Genomic DNA, 17,510 nt, shown 5'->3' with positions numbered 1-17,510 from the left:
TGATATACAGTAATATCCAGAATGAATATTTTGGAAATATAATTTCAACTCTTAGATATACCTGCAATAAATAAGTGATGATAAAAGAATTTGACCTACAAGTTTTTCAGATATCCTAATAATATTCCATTTAATTTCATCATCAGATTACTTACATTCTCTGAACACCAAAAAGCTATTTTCAGGGAAAGACAGGTGGAGGGTATGCTGGTGAGGGAAATTTGGACTAGTATTTAAAATGTGCTGCATATGTGGCTATAAAACTTTTTTTTCATATTTAGCTGGATAATCTGATAAAAAAGAGTGCTTTGAATTGGAAAATTCCCTTGGAGTTTAAAAAAATGTATTAAAGTGAAGGACAATATGTTGAAAAGAATTAAAAGCTTCATTCGGATGATAACAGCGTAGGAAGTTACTTTGGATGACTCTAAACACACCCTCTTTTAAATACCTATTCTGAAAGGGGGAGATGAGGCATGAAAAGAGAATACACACTGAGTAATAGATATCAGTAAATAAGAAAACTAAAAGTCCATTTTGCAAATTATTTTTAACAAATTCAAGTGATCTCTACTGAAACACGGTTAACTGCCTAAAAGCATCGGAAGTTTCCCCAAATATTTAATTAAATAAATGACTTCATCATATCCTCACCCCAAATATTACTAGTATGTTCAAAAATTTAGCTTGGGCGGAGGGGCAGTTTAGTTATTTATAATTGTTCTTGAATATTTTGAAATATTCAGGATACCAAGAAATCTTTCCAGAGACTAAGGAAAGTAAGAATGTTATTAGAAAGATGAATGTAGGGAAAAAGTAGATCTTAGAGAGATATTGTTTATTTTATTTATCTGAAAACCCCGTTACCTTATTTAAACAATTCATTAGACAGCCGTTTTATTAAACTGGAAGAAAACAATGGGTTAGAGACATGCTGTTTCTGAATTAACAGAAATTTTAAGTTAATTTAAAAGACTCAATCTTTATTCACTACCTTTGCTTTTGTCATTCCGTTATGAAAGTAAATATTTCAATGTATTTACCTCTTTCTTTGGGTTTCTGTATCAGTTAGGGGCTTGGAAGAAAAAAAGAAAATGGCACAGAGGAAAAAAAGTGGAAGTGGGACCTGAGATAAACCTTGAAGGGAGCTAAACGATTGGGGTAAATTGTGGCCCTATTCACTGAGAAGGAGATTACTGAGGAAAAAATAATTTGGCAAGTGTGTGAAAATCAGGAGTTCTTATTGAGACAAACTATATTTCAGTACCTTTTAGACATCTATAAAAGGTGTCTATATAAACTTGGATTTCCAGGTAAATATTAGTGCACATGTTAGAAATCTTGGACTCAACACATACATATTACTTAAAGCCATGATCCTGAATGAGAACCCCCAGGTGCATGGAGAAGTGAGAGGAGTAAATAGGATTTCCTTCCGTTCTTTTCGGGTTTTTTCTTTTGCTCTGGAGACTTTTCACACAGAATACAGTTTAAGAGGGAATAGATATGGGGATACATGTATATGTATAACTGATGCACTTTGTTATAAAGCAGAGACTAACACACCATTGTAAAACAATTATACTCCAATAAAAATGTTAAAAAAAAGAATCATTATTCTGACCTCTGAGACATGTAAATGTTTAGAGAATAGGAAGAAAAGAAGAAAGCAAGGATATAGGCTGGAAAAGTATGACTAGTGAGCTAGTAAAAATGCCAAGAGTGTGGTTTCTCAAGTGTAATGAAAAAAGCTTTTAAGGAAAAAAGTGTTGAATGAGTCAGATGCTACTGAGAGATCCTGTAAGATGAGGTCTATGGCTATTAAATTTTGAAAAATGTTTATTCCAGATCTTGATAAGACCAATTAGAGTGGAGTAGTGAGAATGAAAGCCTGATGTGATTGATCATTTGAAGTGGAAAATGTTTGTAGTCTGGATGTGTAACTAAACTATTGATTAGATATTATAGATTGAAATGAAACTTAAATGTTATAAAGCCTAATTAAAAAGAAAATTACTTCCTCTTAGTATTAGTTCGTGCATGTACACTGATAAAGCTGTTGTTGCCACACAACCATTAGGGTGGGATGCTCTATTTTAGAAAGTACTAAATCTCATTGTGCTCTAATGAATTTTCCTGTAGTTTCAAGTTAGAAATATACTTTTATTAAGCACATGTTGCTCTGGTAGTATCATCAAGTAAACTGATCCAAAATTACAAGAGATTACGCATACACAGGGGAAATTGTAGTCTGTAGCACTTCTCTTCAAAAACATTTTCTTTTTAAAATATGTAGTTTTAGTTTAAAAAGCTATGCTATTTAAAGCTGCTATTTAAAGCTGTACCTGTGAGGATCTGTACATTGATTGTGATGCCTCTAATGAGGAAGTAACACTGATAAACCTAATCAAACAATCAGTATAGATTTTGGTTTATCAGCCTTGTATAATTGTTTAGCAATTCCAATATACTATAATCTCCTTGGGTACAAAACCCTTTTCTTTATTTTCATATACTCAGCATTAACCTAGTTTGTGAAATATAGTGAATATTTAATAAATACATTAAAATTATTGATAATTAATACATTGGATCATATAAGACTGAAAAAAAACATGGTTTAAATACCACTTCAACGTAAATGAATGCTTCTTAGTGTGTAATTTGTGTCAGGAAAGGATACAAAGTTTGGTAAATGGTTTTCTTATGAACAATGTTGAATTATGTCAAAAAATTTTTATACCTCTATGAGCTAATCCTGTCTTTTCTCTTTAAAACTTCAAAGATAGTTAAATACATTTACTGAGTGTCAGATATAAACCACTCTTACATGCCTGGGGTAAACATGGTGGGCTAATGTGTTACTTAGGCTTTTTGATTTTTTGTTTATGAGTATAATTATACTGTAATTTTTATTCAGTGTGCTATCTCTGTAAGGTTTTTGTGTCAGAATTATACTAGCTTCATGAAATCAGTTGGGGAGTGTTTCGTATTATTCTGTTCTCATTAAGAGTTGTAATTTGTATTCAAATTGATTCTTTCCTGAATAGCACAGACTAGAATTTCTGTGTGTGTGTGTGTGTGCATGTCTGTATGTGTATATATGTAAAGATTTTAAACTACTTATGTAATTTCTGTACTACGTTATACTATATTATAATGGGAGTGCTCAGGTTTTCTGTTTATTCCTAAGTCAGTATGGTAAGTAATATTTTGTAGGCATTTTTTCAAGTCAAACAGATTTTCAAATTTATTGATATAATGTTGCCATAAAATATTTGTACCATTTGAACGTCTATAATATCTGTAGTAATGTCCCTTTTTATTACTGATATGTATTGTTATATTTAAATATTTTATTAATTAATTTCACCAATTTTATTAGTTGTAATAAATCTACCTTTAGTTGTAATAGTCAATTTTATTAGTTGTAATAAATCTACCTTTGATCTCATTGATCTAATATATTATAGATTTGTATTCTGTTTCATTAATATCTGCCCTTCATTATTGTTTCCATCTACATTTTGAGGATTTATTTTTTTGTTGTTTTATTGCTGTTGTTTTCTACTTCTCAGCCTAGAGGGATGTTTGATCATTAATTTTTAGCATCTCTTCTCTTCCAATATAGCTATGTGAGGCTAGACAGTTTGTTGTAAGTACTGATTTAGCATATTTTACAAATGTTGACAATAATATCGTAATCATTGTTTAGTTTGAAACACTTTCTAATTTCAACTATTATTAGAATTTTGCCCAATGCTTATTTTAATGTGAGTTTTAAAATTTCTAAACATATGGAGATATATCAGTTAACTTTTGTTATTTAAGATTGATTGCAGTGTGGTCAGATAAAAATCTCTATAATTTTCATGCTGTTATCTGTTAAGATTTGCATTAAGCCAGAGTAATGATTCACTTTTTAAGGTATTTTAATAGAGTAGGTTGAGATAAAATAGTCAAATAAAATATTCAATTATTCCCCAATATATATGTCATTATGCTGAAAACTTTATACTTATATAATGTAGTAGACAATTATATTCCAATAAAATGGAAAAAAATATTCAATTGAAAAGGAACAATTTAAAGTATTTCTTTTATTTATATATGTATATATATATTTGGGGTTTTGGGGGGGTTTTTTTTGGCCACACTGCACGTCATGTGGGATCTTAGTTCCCTGCCCAGGGAACGAACCCATGCCCCCTGCATTGGAAGTACAGAGTCTTAACCACTGGACCACCAGGGAAGTCCCTATTTATATTAAGGATTCAATGCACGACCAATATGCCAACGTTGATAAAAATGTTTTAATTGTCCCATTATTATTTTTTTTTTGCTGTGTTACTGAGAAAAGATTTTATAATCTCCTGTCAAGAATCTGCCTTTGGCTAGTTTTTCTTGTAGTTTTGTCAAATGTTGCTTTGTTTTGACATCATGTTTCTACATCTATAATAATTTAAATTAAATATTCATGGTGAATCAATTTTTTTGTCATTATGAAGTAACATTTGATATATTATTAATGCTTTTTAATTTAGAGGTACAGAGCATATTTTTTTCCTTTTAATTAAAGACTGTTGAATTTTTTGTGGGGAAATTCAGTGATACTTAAAAGGTGGAACATTTCCAGAATTTCTGTTTAATAAAGATGAACATGACGGAAAGGAGAATGCATAGAAACTTAAAGAAGAAAATAAAGAGTTAAAGAATTCAGCTAAAGGAAACCCAATTCAAAATTTATGAACTCTTCAAAATGAGTGGGGTCAGTGAGTAATTTATTGATTTATAAAATTGGAAAGTTCAGAGCTTGATTCATTTGTTTCTGACTGGATCTGACTATTTAAGCAATAATTTCAGGAATGTCTCTCTGTCCTTCTCTTTCTCTTCTTTTTTTTTCTCCCTTTCACTGATTGGCTGATTTCTCAGGCAGACTTTCTCCATGTTGGAAGTACAGCTAAAAGCTTTAAGTTTATATCATGCTCAGTGTCTGATCTCAAAGAAGAATGTGCCTCTTTTTCAAAACTTAGAGCAAAATTCAGGAGAGCGCTTGAGTCACATGCTTGTGTATGGATTAACTGCTTTGGTCAGAGAGAATAATATCCTATGAGAACTGAACCACTTCTAGAGAAAGAGCTGGCCTCACATGCCCCCATGGACTGACTGTGGGGAGTATATTGTCAGGAAAGAGTCTGTGGAGCAATGGCGTAAAAAAGATGTTTACTCCAGGGCTTCCCTGGTGGCGCAGTGGTTGAGAGTCCGCCTGCCGATGCAGGGGACACGGGTTCGTGCCCCAGTCTGGGAAGATCCCACATGCCGCGGAGCGGCTGGGCCCGTGAGCCATGGCCGCTGAACCTGTGCGTCCGGAGCCTGTGCTCCGCAACGGGAGACGCCACAACAGTGAGAGGCCCGTGTACTGCAAAAAAAAAGAAAAACAAAAAGATGTTTACTCCAACAGCAATCAGGGAATTGTAAATTTAAACCATAGTGGCATACCTTTTAACATGCAGATTGGTAAAAATTAAAGTCCTTTAACGTTCAGTGTTTGCAGTGATGTGGAGTTACAGGAACACTCATACTTTCTCTGTAGGAATGTAAATCAATACAACCAGTTTGGAAAGCAACTTCTTATTATTTAGTAAAATTAAAGTACACACTCTGCTGTCCAGCCATCCCACACCCACGTAAAAGCCCTAGAACACGTTTGACCAAGTGTAGAAGGATCCTTACACAAAAACATTTATAGCATAATTGTTACGGATTCTGATATCCTAGAAACAACCTAAAAGATTTTCAATGGAAAATGGATCACTAATTTGTGGTATATCTGTACGATAGAATATCGCAGTGAAGGTAAATAAACCAGAGCTACAATTTAACAAAATAAATCAAGTCACTGAAAAATACAAATAATATAAAATGGTGTGTCTGTGCATGTGTGTGTGTATCTTGTGCAAAACATGCAAAAATAAGAAAAATGTTTGATGGATACATACGTAAGTAGTAAGGTTATAAAATGGGAGTGATAAAGACTCATTTGGGGACATTGCTGACATCTGGAGCTCCCTGAGGATGAAGGGACATATGATTAAGGAAAGGTTACACTGAAAGTTTCACCTATTTTGGAAATAGTAGATATGTATTCAGTGGGGTGGTAGGTAACATTATTTATATAATTATTATATGCATACGTTTTTCATAACTTTTTAGAAAAGGATGACGGTGAGCAATAGTATGTGATCGTAGGGATAGTATAGATGGGCAAGGAAGTGATCAACAAGGCTCAAAAGTACAAATGGTGGAGAGTCATGGAATTCATTTCAACTTAAAAACACACTTTAATTGAGAAATATTGTGCACAGGCATCTGTCTAGACCCAGGACTGTAGGGAGTCCCAGGTAGGGCTACAAAGGTGAATATAGCCTCAGAGTTAATATAACTACCGTATTTCCTGATGGAAGAATGCCTGCTCCTCCAATTCCAAAACAGAAGGCAGTTCCTGAGGGTAGGGGGAAAGAAACAAAGACGATCTCTGGCAAGATGCCATGAGGATTGCAGATCCCCAAGGCTCAATAGCCCTTCTTCTGAGACAAGCTTCCCAGCCTGGCCCTGGTGACCTTCCCTTTATTCTGCTGCTTCTTCTCCTCTTGTCCCCCGTACACTCAGAGTGCACTTTCCACGTGCAAGATTTTAATGACACACATCGTGTAAAATAAAATAAACTACAGGCTTATTTACATTTATATTTCATGAAAGCAGCTTACTTTGTTTCAAACTTGGTTTGGTTTTTTTCCTGACCCGTGATAATTCTAAATCGGCGATTTCAGAACACTGAATTTAGTTGACTATTGAATCTTGTTTTTGTTTTTCTTGTGGGAATTTCTAATCTTTTAATAATGCTCTTCTTTAAGACCTTGAAAATATTGACAGATGTACAAAATTAGAGTTATATAGGAAGAAAGGATTCATCCTGCTATGCTTGAGGAAAACACACCAGACATATCCATTTTGATCTTTGCCTTGCTTTCTTTTTATTGAAGAAAACTTTCCAGCTCATGTCTTTGACTGATTTAAGATAGAAAATGCAAAGCCAGTACATAATTAACGGAGCCTCTCTACTTGTCTGCAAAACATGCATTTGGACACTAAATATGACTGTAAGAAATGTGAACCTTCCAAAAAGGGCAGTGGAGCCATCTCTGAGGGAAATAAGAAATTAACATTGTTGTTTAGTTTGTTTGCTTTTAAAGAATCTATACAGGGCTTTCCCAGTGGCGCGGTGGTTGAGAGTCTGCCTGCCGATGCAGGGGACGCGGGTTCGTGTCCCGGTCTGGGAAGATCCCGCATGCCGCGGAGCGGCTGGGCCCGTGGGCCATGGCCGCTGAGCCTGCGCGTCTGGAGCCTGTGCTTTGCAACGGGAGGGGCCGCAACAGTGAGAGGCCCGCGTACCACAAAAAAAAAAAAAAAAAAAAGAATCTATACAGAACATTAAATGGACTAGAGAAAATATTTGGATATGTATTGAACACTTCAATCCTTTTAAAAAACCTTGTATTTTGCTTACATATTTTCTTTTTTTCCTGCCGGTTCTCTTTTCTTGTTCTTTTTTAAGTTGAAGTACAGCTAATTTACAATATTATACTAGTTTCAGGTGTACAGCATAGTGTTTCAGTATTTTTACAGTTTATAGTTTATTAAAAGTTGTTACAAGATAATGACTATGATTCCCTGTGCTGTACAATAATATATCCTTGTTGCATGTCTGTTTTATACATAGTAGTTTGTATCTCTTAATCCCATATGTGTATCTTGCCCCATTTCCTTCTCCCCTCTGGTAACCACTAGTTTGCTTTCTATATCTGTGAGTCTGTTTCTGTTTTGCTACGTACATTCCTTTGTTTTATTTTTTAGATTCCACGTATAAGTGATATCATACAGTATTTGTCTTTCTCTGTCTGACTTATTTCACTAAGCGTAATATTTCCTAGGTCCATTCACATTGTTGCAAATGGCAGAATTTCATTATTTTTTATGGCTGAGTAATATCCCACATCTTCTTTGTCCAATCGTCCATTGATGGACACTTAGGTTGTTCCATAATATTCTGGCAATTGTAAGTAATGCTGCTATGAACCTTGGGGTGCATGTATCTTTTCGAATTAGTGTTTTGGGATATATACCCAGTAGTGGAATTGCTTGGTCATATTGGTAATCCTATTTTTAGTTTTTTGAGAAACCTCCATACTGTTTTCCACAGTGGCTGCACCAGTTTACATTCCCACCAACAGTATACAGATGGCCAACAGGCACATGAAAATATGCTCAGCATCGCCAGAGTGTTTGCTTGGCTCGGTCTGGGGCACATGCTGAGGTGGTCGTGGGAAACCCGGCAGCTCCAGAGCAGTCCTCTCTCTGCCCTCTCAGTCCTGCCTCGAGGGGGAGCCAGTGAGCACGCTCCTCACCATCAGAGTCCAGCCTTCCCACAGCCCTCCTGCCTGTCCCAGAGGTCCTCCAACCAGCCAAGGCAGCTGGTCTTCCCCACATAGGGCCCCAGGACCCAGGCGCCCAGTCTGTGGCTCTCACTTCTCACTCCCCAGTGTGTTCACCTTTGTATTCTCGCTTTCCTCTGAGTCTCCTCCCGGGGAGCACAGGTCCCAAACTGATCGCTTTTCTTCCCTTCCTGTGCAATTATGTGTGGATCTTTCTCACAGCCTTGGTTGTACAGGAGTCCTTCTGCCAGTTTCCAGTTCATTTTCAGTGAGAGATTTTCCACATGTAGATGTATTTTTGATATGTTAGTGGGGGGAGGTGAACTCCACATCCTCTTACTCTGCCATCTTGATCAGTCTCCCTCTTTTCTGTTCTCTACCTCATTGTTCTTTGATTTTCGAAGTTGCTGACATGAACTTCTCAGAGATATTCTGAAAGAAGCACTTAGTCTTGATACTTTAGTTAGCAATTTGGTGTTTAGGATGACTAATAAAATATAGAGCTTTCAGGATAACTTGTTTCCCATGATCTATTTGCTAAGGAATCAGAGCTCTTTACCCAGAGACATTCAGACATATTGCTTTCCTGCAACTCTGGAGGCATCTTTGATTGAGATAAGGTTAAACTGGACATCACTGCCCCTCTGAACAACTGGCTCCTAAGGTGATCTAGCCTAGAGAATATGAGATGCTAACTTGAAACCTGAAACACAGAATAAGACAACACAAAGCATGTTAGGATATAATAAATTCAGTTTCATATAGCCTAATATATTTATTTTAAACATAAATATTCACAATAATGCAATATATGTCCAATTACATATATTAAGTGCTTCCCATTTGCAGAAAAGTAATATACAGAAGCACAATACATTCAAAATTATTTTCTGACTTAAAATATTTACTTATTATCAATGCATTGCTAATTGCTTGCAATTTTGCCTTCTGTAATTATACTAATATGTTGAATAGAGTGTAGTCTGCTGTATTAATTTATATATCTATTTTTCAATTGGATGAGTCTTTATCCATTTATTTATGGCCTAGATACATCTCTTCTATTCCAGGTGCATAAATGTTTTTAATCTGCTTATTTTCTTTTGCTTATTTAAATGTAATGAATTAAGATTTCAACTTACTTTGCCACATCCAGACACTTAAGTTATATTTCTAATAGTTTCTGTGACTTATAATATAGCATTTTTATGTTAATAAATTGTCTCCCATATAACAACATTAAGTATTATGCCAAGAAAAGTCTTGCTGCTGTGTGTGTATATATAGTGTGTAGGTATGTATGTATCTATAAGCACAGAGAACTACATACTTCAATGTCATTAAAGTCAGTGATATATTTTGTGGATCAACTCACCCAATAATTAAATATATTTGAAGGAAGCAAGGTAGTGTACATGTTAAGTTTTACGTGTATAGTATCTGTAGTATCTTTTCGGCAGTTCATATTTAAGGTATGCCTCAGTGCCCTGAAGATAGATTGAAACACAGAAGCCTCAAAACTTAGAAATCACTTTTATCAACACATGTGGCCTCAAACATGGCTTTTTGAACATCATCCATTTGAGTTATTATGGTTCAAAGATTAAAAGCTCAATACAGGAAAGTTAGGCCATGATTAGAAGAAAACAAAATCAACTGAACACAGGCTGCTGAAATAATGTTTGCAAGATCAAATGCAATGACTGTGACCAGGAACGATAGGTCTTCCATGGTTTCTCCAATATTGCCATTAAATCCCATAAGGAAAGTTATTTGCTTAAAAAAACAGACTTTAAAATACAATCTATGGGGCTTCCCTGGTGGCGCAGTGGTTGAGAGTGCGCCTGCCGATTCAGGGGACGCGGGTTCGTGCCCCGGTCTGGGAGGATCCCACGTGCCGCGGAGTGGCTGGGCCTGTGAGCCATGGCCGCTGAGCCTGCGTGTCCGGAGCCTGTGCTCCGCAATGGGAGAGGCCACAACAGTGAGAGGCCCGCATACCGCAAAAAAAAAAAAAAAAAAAAAAATACAATCTATGCTGTTTTGAACTTGATAGCTTGCATGGTTAACACCAGTTTTTAAGTATTTACCATTGTTTTCATTGGAGGTTTTCACATTTTCTTTGTGGACCTGAAAACATATATGTAGTTTCAGAATATAAGAAAAATTTCTTGTTTTCAGAGAAATTATCCCACATGTTACCAGTGTGGAATAATGTCTTCCTCTTATTAAGTACTCCTCAGGAGCTATGATGATGGGGAGGTGTAAGTTACTAAAGTGTAAGTACTAAAACCCATGGACTAGGGTTGAGAGTAGGTCTGAGGTAGGGTTGAGGACTAAGGAAGCGGGAAGAAAGTTAAGTCTTGCACTCATTCACCTCTACAATATTCTCCTACTAAAAGCCTACTAGAAACTAGACACAATTTTAAATTTAGAGGGCATTTTGGAATACATATATAATCTCCTATTTTGAATTCCTGGGGGTCATATAGCTAACAAAAAATGGTAGTACATTGTCTTAGTCCATTTGGACTGCTGTAACAAAATACCATAGACTGGGTGGCTTAAACAACAGATTTTTATTTCTCACAGTTGTGGAGGCTACAAGTCCAAGATCAAGGTGTCAACACATCCAGTGTCTGGTGAGAGGCTGCTTCCTGGCTTGCAGACAGCCAGTTTCTCCCTGTGTCCTCACTCCATAGACTGCACAGAGAAAGCAAACTTATTTGTGTCTTTTTATAAGGGCACCAATCCCATTCAGGAGGGCTCCATTCTCATGACCTAATTACCTTATAGACTCCATATCCTAACACCATCACATTATGAGTTAGGATTTCAACATATGAATTTAGGGCATATACAAACAGTCAGTCCATAGCATATGTAGAGAGAAATGAAGAGAAATATGCACAAAGGGTGCTATGCCCAGGTCCCTGAGTGGACCACATTGTACTTGCCAAGAGTTTCTGCTGTAGATAGCAGCAGAGGGATGTTCCAGATCTTAACAGGAGGGGAAGTTACAGATCCATATGCCAAGTGCATTATGCCAAAAGAAAGAAATCACTGTTACGGAAATAGCAGTTCCTCACCCCGTGACCAGTTTGATCTTCTTGCTGAAGCCCTGCTCACTCTCAAATTAATTATGTTTTCCACATATGGGAGCTGGTTTTGTGGATTGTGGATGGATTAATGTGCAAAATTGTCCAATAAATTGAAAATAGATTTCAATTACATGATGTAATTGTATTTATTAAAAATATTTTAATAAAGAAAATTATTGATTAGAAGATACATTGGAGAACACTAAATATATATGTTATGTATGTATATATAGATATACACATACATTTGCAATATTGAATCTAAAATGGATTCACATTCAGTAGTAATAAAGAGTGAACAAATTGCAGTATTAGAATCTATGAAGTGTAGAGTAACTAAAGGTTCACAACTGAATAATGCTTTATAAGTACCTTGTGATGTAGCAAGTATGGGCACTATTGTCTACTTGCAGAGAGAAAACACGAGAATCCTTCAGTCCACAAGTCCTTATTAAGCATCCAGCACATGCCAGGTATAATGCCAAGTCTTCAGGCTGCCACCAGGAACAAAGCAGACATCGTCTTCCTTGTGTATATGCAAAGATTTTCTAACTGGCTAAACCCACACAGACCTTGTCAGGACTATGTCAGGATTTAGAGGTCAGATGTGTACCCAACCAACTTAGCCCAGCAATACCCTACCAAATTAGACAGCCTCCTGAAAAGGATGGTAATTTTAAAATATTAATTTAGGTATAAAACATACTGTAGAGATTAAATAATATATGTATTTCTCTTCTTTTTCAAAAAAAATACATGTTAATGGTTTCCTGGATACCAGATTCATTTTTAAACCTTTCCTCTGACCGTAGGAGCTGATGCTGTGGAAGCTCAGTGTAAAAGGTTTGAAGTGAGAGCAAGTGAAGACGGCAGGGTGCTGTTTTCTGCAGATGAAGATGGGATTACCATTGGGGCTGAAAAGCTGAAAGTTACAGGTACTGTAGATGGAGGTCTTGGAACATTGTTTACTTCTTGAAAGAATATGCAACTGAACAAGAAACTACTTTTTTTATATCTATGGTCCCCACGCCTGAAATTGAGTCTTGCATAATATCATGATATCACATCATTTGATTTTCCAGTAGTCATAAACAGAAAGCTCTGGTCTTGGTTGCAGAAGACACTATAAATATTAGCCTTAATGATATAAAAGCAAAGCTGCACGTCTCAGGCAGGGTTAGGTGGAGGAAACTGAGTGTGGATGGTGGAAGAAAGGTGGGGGTGCAAACAATGATTAAAGATTACTCAAGGTGGGGCCTCCCTGGTGGCGCAGTGGTTGAGAGTCCGCCTGCCGATGCAGGGGATACAGGTTCGTGCCCCGGTCTGGGAGGATCCCATATGCCGCGGAGCGGCTGGGCCCGTGAGCCATGGCCGCTGGGCCTGCGCATCCGGAGCCTGTGCTCCGCAACGGGAGAGGCCACAACAGTGAGAGGCCCGCATACCGCAAAAAGAAAAAAAAAAAAAAAAGATTACTCAAGGTGATAGATAAATACAATTTAGAAGTGTTACTTAACAGTAAAAGATATGCAAAAGAAGAACTAAAATGTAAATATCAACTTTAGAATGAAGTAAGGGGAAGGTTATAAGTAAATTAAATTCCTGTTCTTTAGGGCTCATAATTATCTTCAAAAGTATATAAATGAAGAAATAGTGCTAATCACCTATTATTGAGACATTATTAAAGTCATTAGTCTAATATTAGGGCCATTAGTGTCAACCACCAACTGAAATGAAAAAGCAAAAACAAGAACAAAATAACAGAAAGTTAAAAGCACGATTGGGAATGGGGAAGAATTTTACTAATACTATTTTAAGCATTTTGAATACAATCTCTTTTGAATAATTTCATTTACAACCACAATACATATTATTTTGATAAAATATTTTTAAAAGACAAAGAGGCCTATATTTAAAAAATTAAATATGTTTGGCTTAGCATTTCCCAAATTTGAGTTTGGGGACAGCTCATGGGATATCTATCATATCTAGGTAGAACAGAGCCTGTGGGCCATGTGAGAGCAGTTTGCATGGTAAATGACCTCAGCTGTGGGCTGTTTGGGTTAAATTCTGCCTCCACCATTCAATAATTTGAGTAAATCTATGCGTCTATTTTCTTTCATCTAAATGATTGAAATGATAGTGCGCACATACCTATGTGTGCATGTGTGTTTTTGGAATGTTTTGGGCACATAATGAAGACATTGTAAAGGTTAGCTTTTTGTTTTTATTAATAAAGATAATATTGATATTGCCAATATCCCAGACACCAGGGTCTGTGTGATTTCAAGAAAGATACACTATTAAATAACAATGAAATTCAACAAAGATCGTTGAATGGGGATCTTCACTGGGCATCTCTGGTCTGGCTCACAATCTACCACCACCATCATTACTGTCTCCAAGGGCCTCCTTTCTTTCTTTTGTGAGTTTTCTGATGAGTAGCTGGAGCCTGCTCCATTGGGTTAGTGTTTGGGCTGGTTCGCAGGACTGCGCATCAGCCTCATTTCTCTTTCTTTCTTAAGACTCCTTAAAAAAGTCAGGAGTAAACATGTGCATGGGGTAAACATTGGCCTTCCTAAGTCTTGAGTTGGCAGTCAGGATTAAACGTGTACATGGGGTAAACATTGGCCTTCCTAAGTCTTGAGTTGGCAGTCAGGGACCCCCAAAAAATTTTTTTAATTAAAAAATCATGAGGAGGGCTTCCCTGGTGGTGCAGTGGTTAAGAATCCACCTGCCAGTGCAGGGGACACGGGTTAGAGCCCTGGTCCGGGAAGATCCCACATGCCACGGAACAACTAAGCCCGTGTGCCACAACTACTGAGCCTGCACTGTAGAGCCCCTGAGCCACAACTTCTGAGCCCGCATGCCACAACTACGGACGCCTGTGCGCCCAGAGCCCATGCTCCACAACAAGAGAAGCCACCACAATGAGAAGCCCGCACACCGCAACAAAGAATAGCCCCTGCTCACTGCAACTAGAGAAAGCCTGCGTGCAGCAACAAAGACGCAACGCAGCCAAAAATAAATAAATAGATAAAATAAATTTATTAAAAAAAATCATGAGGATTTTCCTTGGCAAAGAGCACAAACAAATCAGAAAGGACATTGACTTTAGGGCCCTTGATGCTATCATCTGAGTTACTAGTTGGTGAGAAAGTCGAGAACCAGAGTAAAAACGCACTCAGAGGGATTGGGCAGATGTGATTTTAATATTTAACAATCTTTAAACCTTGGTAGTGCCTGCAGTTATCAGCTTTGATACCAAAATAATCCTCATAGCTTTTAGGATATTACACACATGACCAAAAATTATTTCATGCATTTCAGATATTTGCATTGGGTACTTTGTATTCATAAGTGAAGGGTAGTTCTGGAGCTCTTGACGGCTTTTATGATCTCATGGAATTCTAACTTTCTCTGATCTTTATATTACCTTGATTTTTCTCATAACTAGTGCAGTGAAGTACTGTCTTCACAAAATTAGACCCAATAACTAGTTTTTTTAATTTTTCTTGGAGGTAGATGGATACTCACATTTATTTCCTCTTTTTCTCGGTAGCCTGGTTGCCATCTTTGAATTGTTAATTGGACTATTAAATCAGAGGAAAAAGTGCTCCCTAAAAAATCTAAGTATTTTTTGCTTTTCAGTTAACTGTCTTAGGGCAGTCATCTCTGCTGACCTATTATTCATTCTTTCTCTCTTTCTCCCCTTTGTATGTGTGTGATATATGCATGGTATATTGTATGATGTATAGATGGATAAATACATATATCTCACTCTAGCTCTGTTTTTCCATTTCTTTCTCTGTCTCAAATATATACACACAGCTTTGAGTTTATTTTTCATAATACTCTTGTTTAATCTATATTTTCCAATTATCTCAAAAAATTAATTAATCAGTCTTACAGTATGTTTATGTATCATATGACTCCAGAAGATCCTAAATAATAAACTAATACAATTTTGAGTTCACAATTATAGAATCCAGGCAGATTTTTGTAAAGGATGGAAGCATCACACAGGAGGGAACAATGAGAGTGTCTATAACAAGTAACCCTGGCTTTTAACCTGATGCGGGTATGCAAGGGCCACATCTTTCATAAATAATGCTAAGTTAGGGAATACTTTATTTTATTTTTATTTTTTTAATATATTTATTTATCTATTTATTTCTTTATTTTTGTCTGCGTTGGATCTTTGTTGCTGTGCACGGGCTTTCTCTAGTTGTGGTGAGTGGGGGCTACTCTTCATTGTGGCACGCAGGCCTCTCATTGCGGTGGCTTCTCTTGCTGTGGAGCACGGGCTCTAGGCACGCAGGCTTCAGTAGCTGTGGCACGCAGCCTCAGTAGTTGTGGCTCGCAGGCTCAGTAGTTATGGCACACAGGCTTAATTGCGCAGCGGCATGTGGGATCTTCCTGGACCAGGGCTCAAACCCGTGTCCCCTGCATTGGCAGGTGGATTCTCAACCACAGCGCCACCAGCGAAGTCCTAGGGGAGTACTTTAACATGATTAAAATTCCCCTCAGTATCCAGTCACACTTCTGTTTCTCACAGAAGAACCCAGATAGACCCACAGACACAGACACAAACATACACACATACACACACATACTCAAATTCCTGTGAAGTCCTTACTCCATTACCAGAATACCGCATAGGAACTTTATAGTAGCTTTATTCCTTTTGTGATACCTCTAAAATAAAGGAAAATAAAGTTATCAATGGCAAATATAATTTAGAATTTCACATGCTTAGAGGAGAAAATTGTGCATAGCGTAGCATGCAATTTAAGGGCACTGGGATTGATTAGTAACCTCATATGTACTTTAAAGCAGTGCTTAAATATTTAACAAACTATACTACAAAGAAACAGTGACTCCAGGGTATTTCATGTAAATTAGGTAGCAGTGCTGACAAGACTTCAAAGTTGCATGTGACAAGAGATCTGTGTGAGGTTGATTCTAGAATTTTAAATTTGTGACACAGAAATTTTCTATTTAAGCAATATCCATAGGGATTAAAATGGATCCTTTCTAATTTATATTTTAGGAAAAATGGCATTTCGTACATGGACTTCTCTTTCCAGGTGGCAGAAGTAGATGAATTTACTTAGATAATAAGTGTGTCTATCCAGCTGAGGCAAAATCACTTATGACTAAAATTATTTGTAGATCTAGTGTGGCTCCGGATACTCAAATTTACTCTCCTTGGAGCATAGCAGGGATGTACTTGATGCATTTAAATACTTTCAGGGTGCAGGAGGGTAGAAGTAAAGTGGCAGGTGGTTACCTGAATACCACCACCCCTCATTACCCCATCGGCATGTTCAGCAATCAGTCAGTCACATGCTTTCAATTTTTAATGTTTTTACTCTTGATATTACTTGACTTGCTCAGTAGTACTTTGCTTAACACTTAATATGAATATACTTATTCGACCTTAACATACCCTGTCTATATCATTGAATATATGGGAGTTTTACACTTTAGCTCACATATGCATACTTGACAACTTTATTTTCCTTTGTATTCCCTAATATTGGTCAAAGATACTACTTAAAGCAATTATCTTTTGAGAACAGGTCAATAAATAAAAGATATGCACCTTTACATGCAGAAGACTCTTAAATTTAGTGCTTTCAGGCAGAATCAATCAACTGCGATTTGTACTTTCATTTTTATTCCAAGTAGTATATTAACTTAGAAAACAAAGTGCAGGTCATTTGACTTTATAAAGTGAAAGACTTTAGTCCTATAGGATACTTTCATGTTAAATTAAAAGCCATTAGTTGGAGTTAGATCTCTCTGTTTTGCCTTTGAGAGAAAAGTAGAAAATGGCTCAATGTATGAGAAGAAAGGATATCTCTTTTTTATCAGGCAGTAGAAATTAAAACTGGCAATCTGGGGCTTCCCTGGTGGT

The 17,510-nt window shown here is 36.7% G+C and overlaps 1 protein-coding gene across 3 annotated transcripts in view; it reads left to right on the top strand.

Annotated features, from left to right (window-relative positions):
* The window catches only part of SGCZ (sarcoglycan zeta), an 870,746-nt gene that overhangs the window by 818,846 nt on the left and 34,390 nt on the right, over positions 1-17,510 (top strand). For 2 of the 3 annotated variants that reach the window (XM_082608607.1, XM_082608606.1), the window contains one exon: positions 12,403-12,525. The exons of the other annotated variant lie outside the window; for it this stretch is intronic. In XM_082608607.1, coding sequence (XP_082464733.1) covers positions 12,403-12,525 — 123 coding nt within the window. The remainder of the gene's footprint in view (positions 1-12,402; positions 12,526-17,510) is intronic. 3 annotated transcript variants of the gene reach the window in all.

Source organism: Mesoplodon mirus (genome assembly GCF_964341445.2).
Source record: "Mesoplodon mirus genome assembly, chromosome: 20".
In the NCBI taxonomy this organism is placed as follows: Eukaryota; Metazoa; Chordata; class Mammalia; order Artiodactyla; family Ziphiidae; genus Mesoplodon; species Mesoplodon mirus.
Note: the sequence above shows the minus strand (reverse complement) of the source record. Positions and strands in the feature narration are given on the sequence as shown.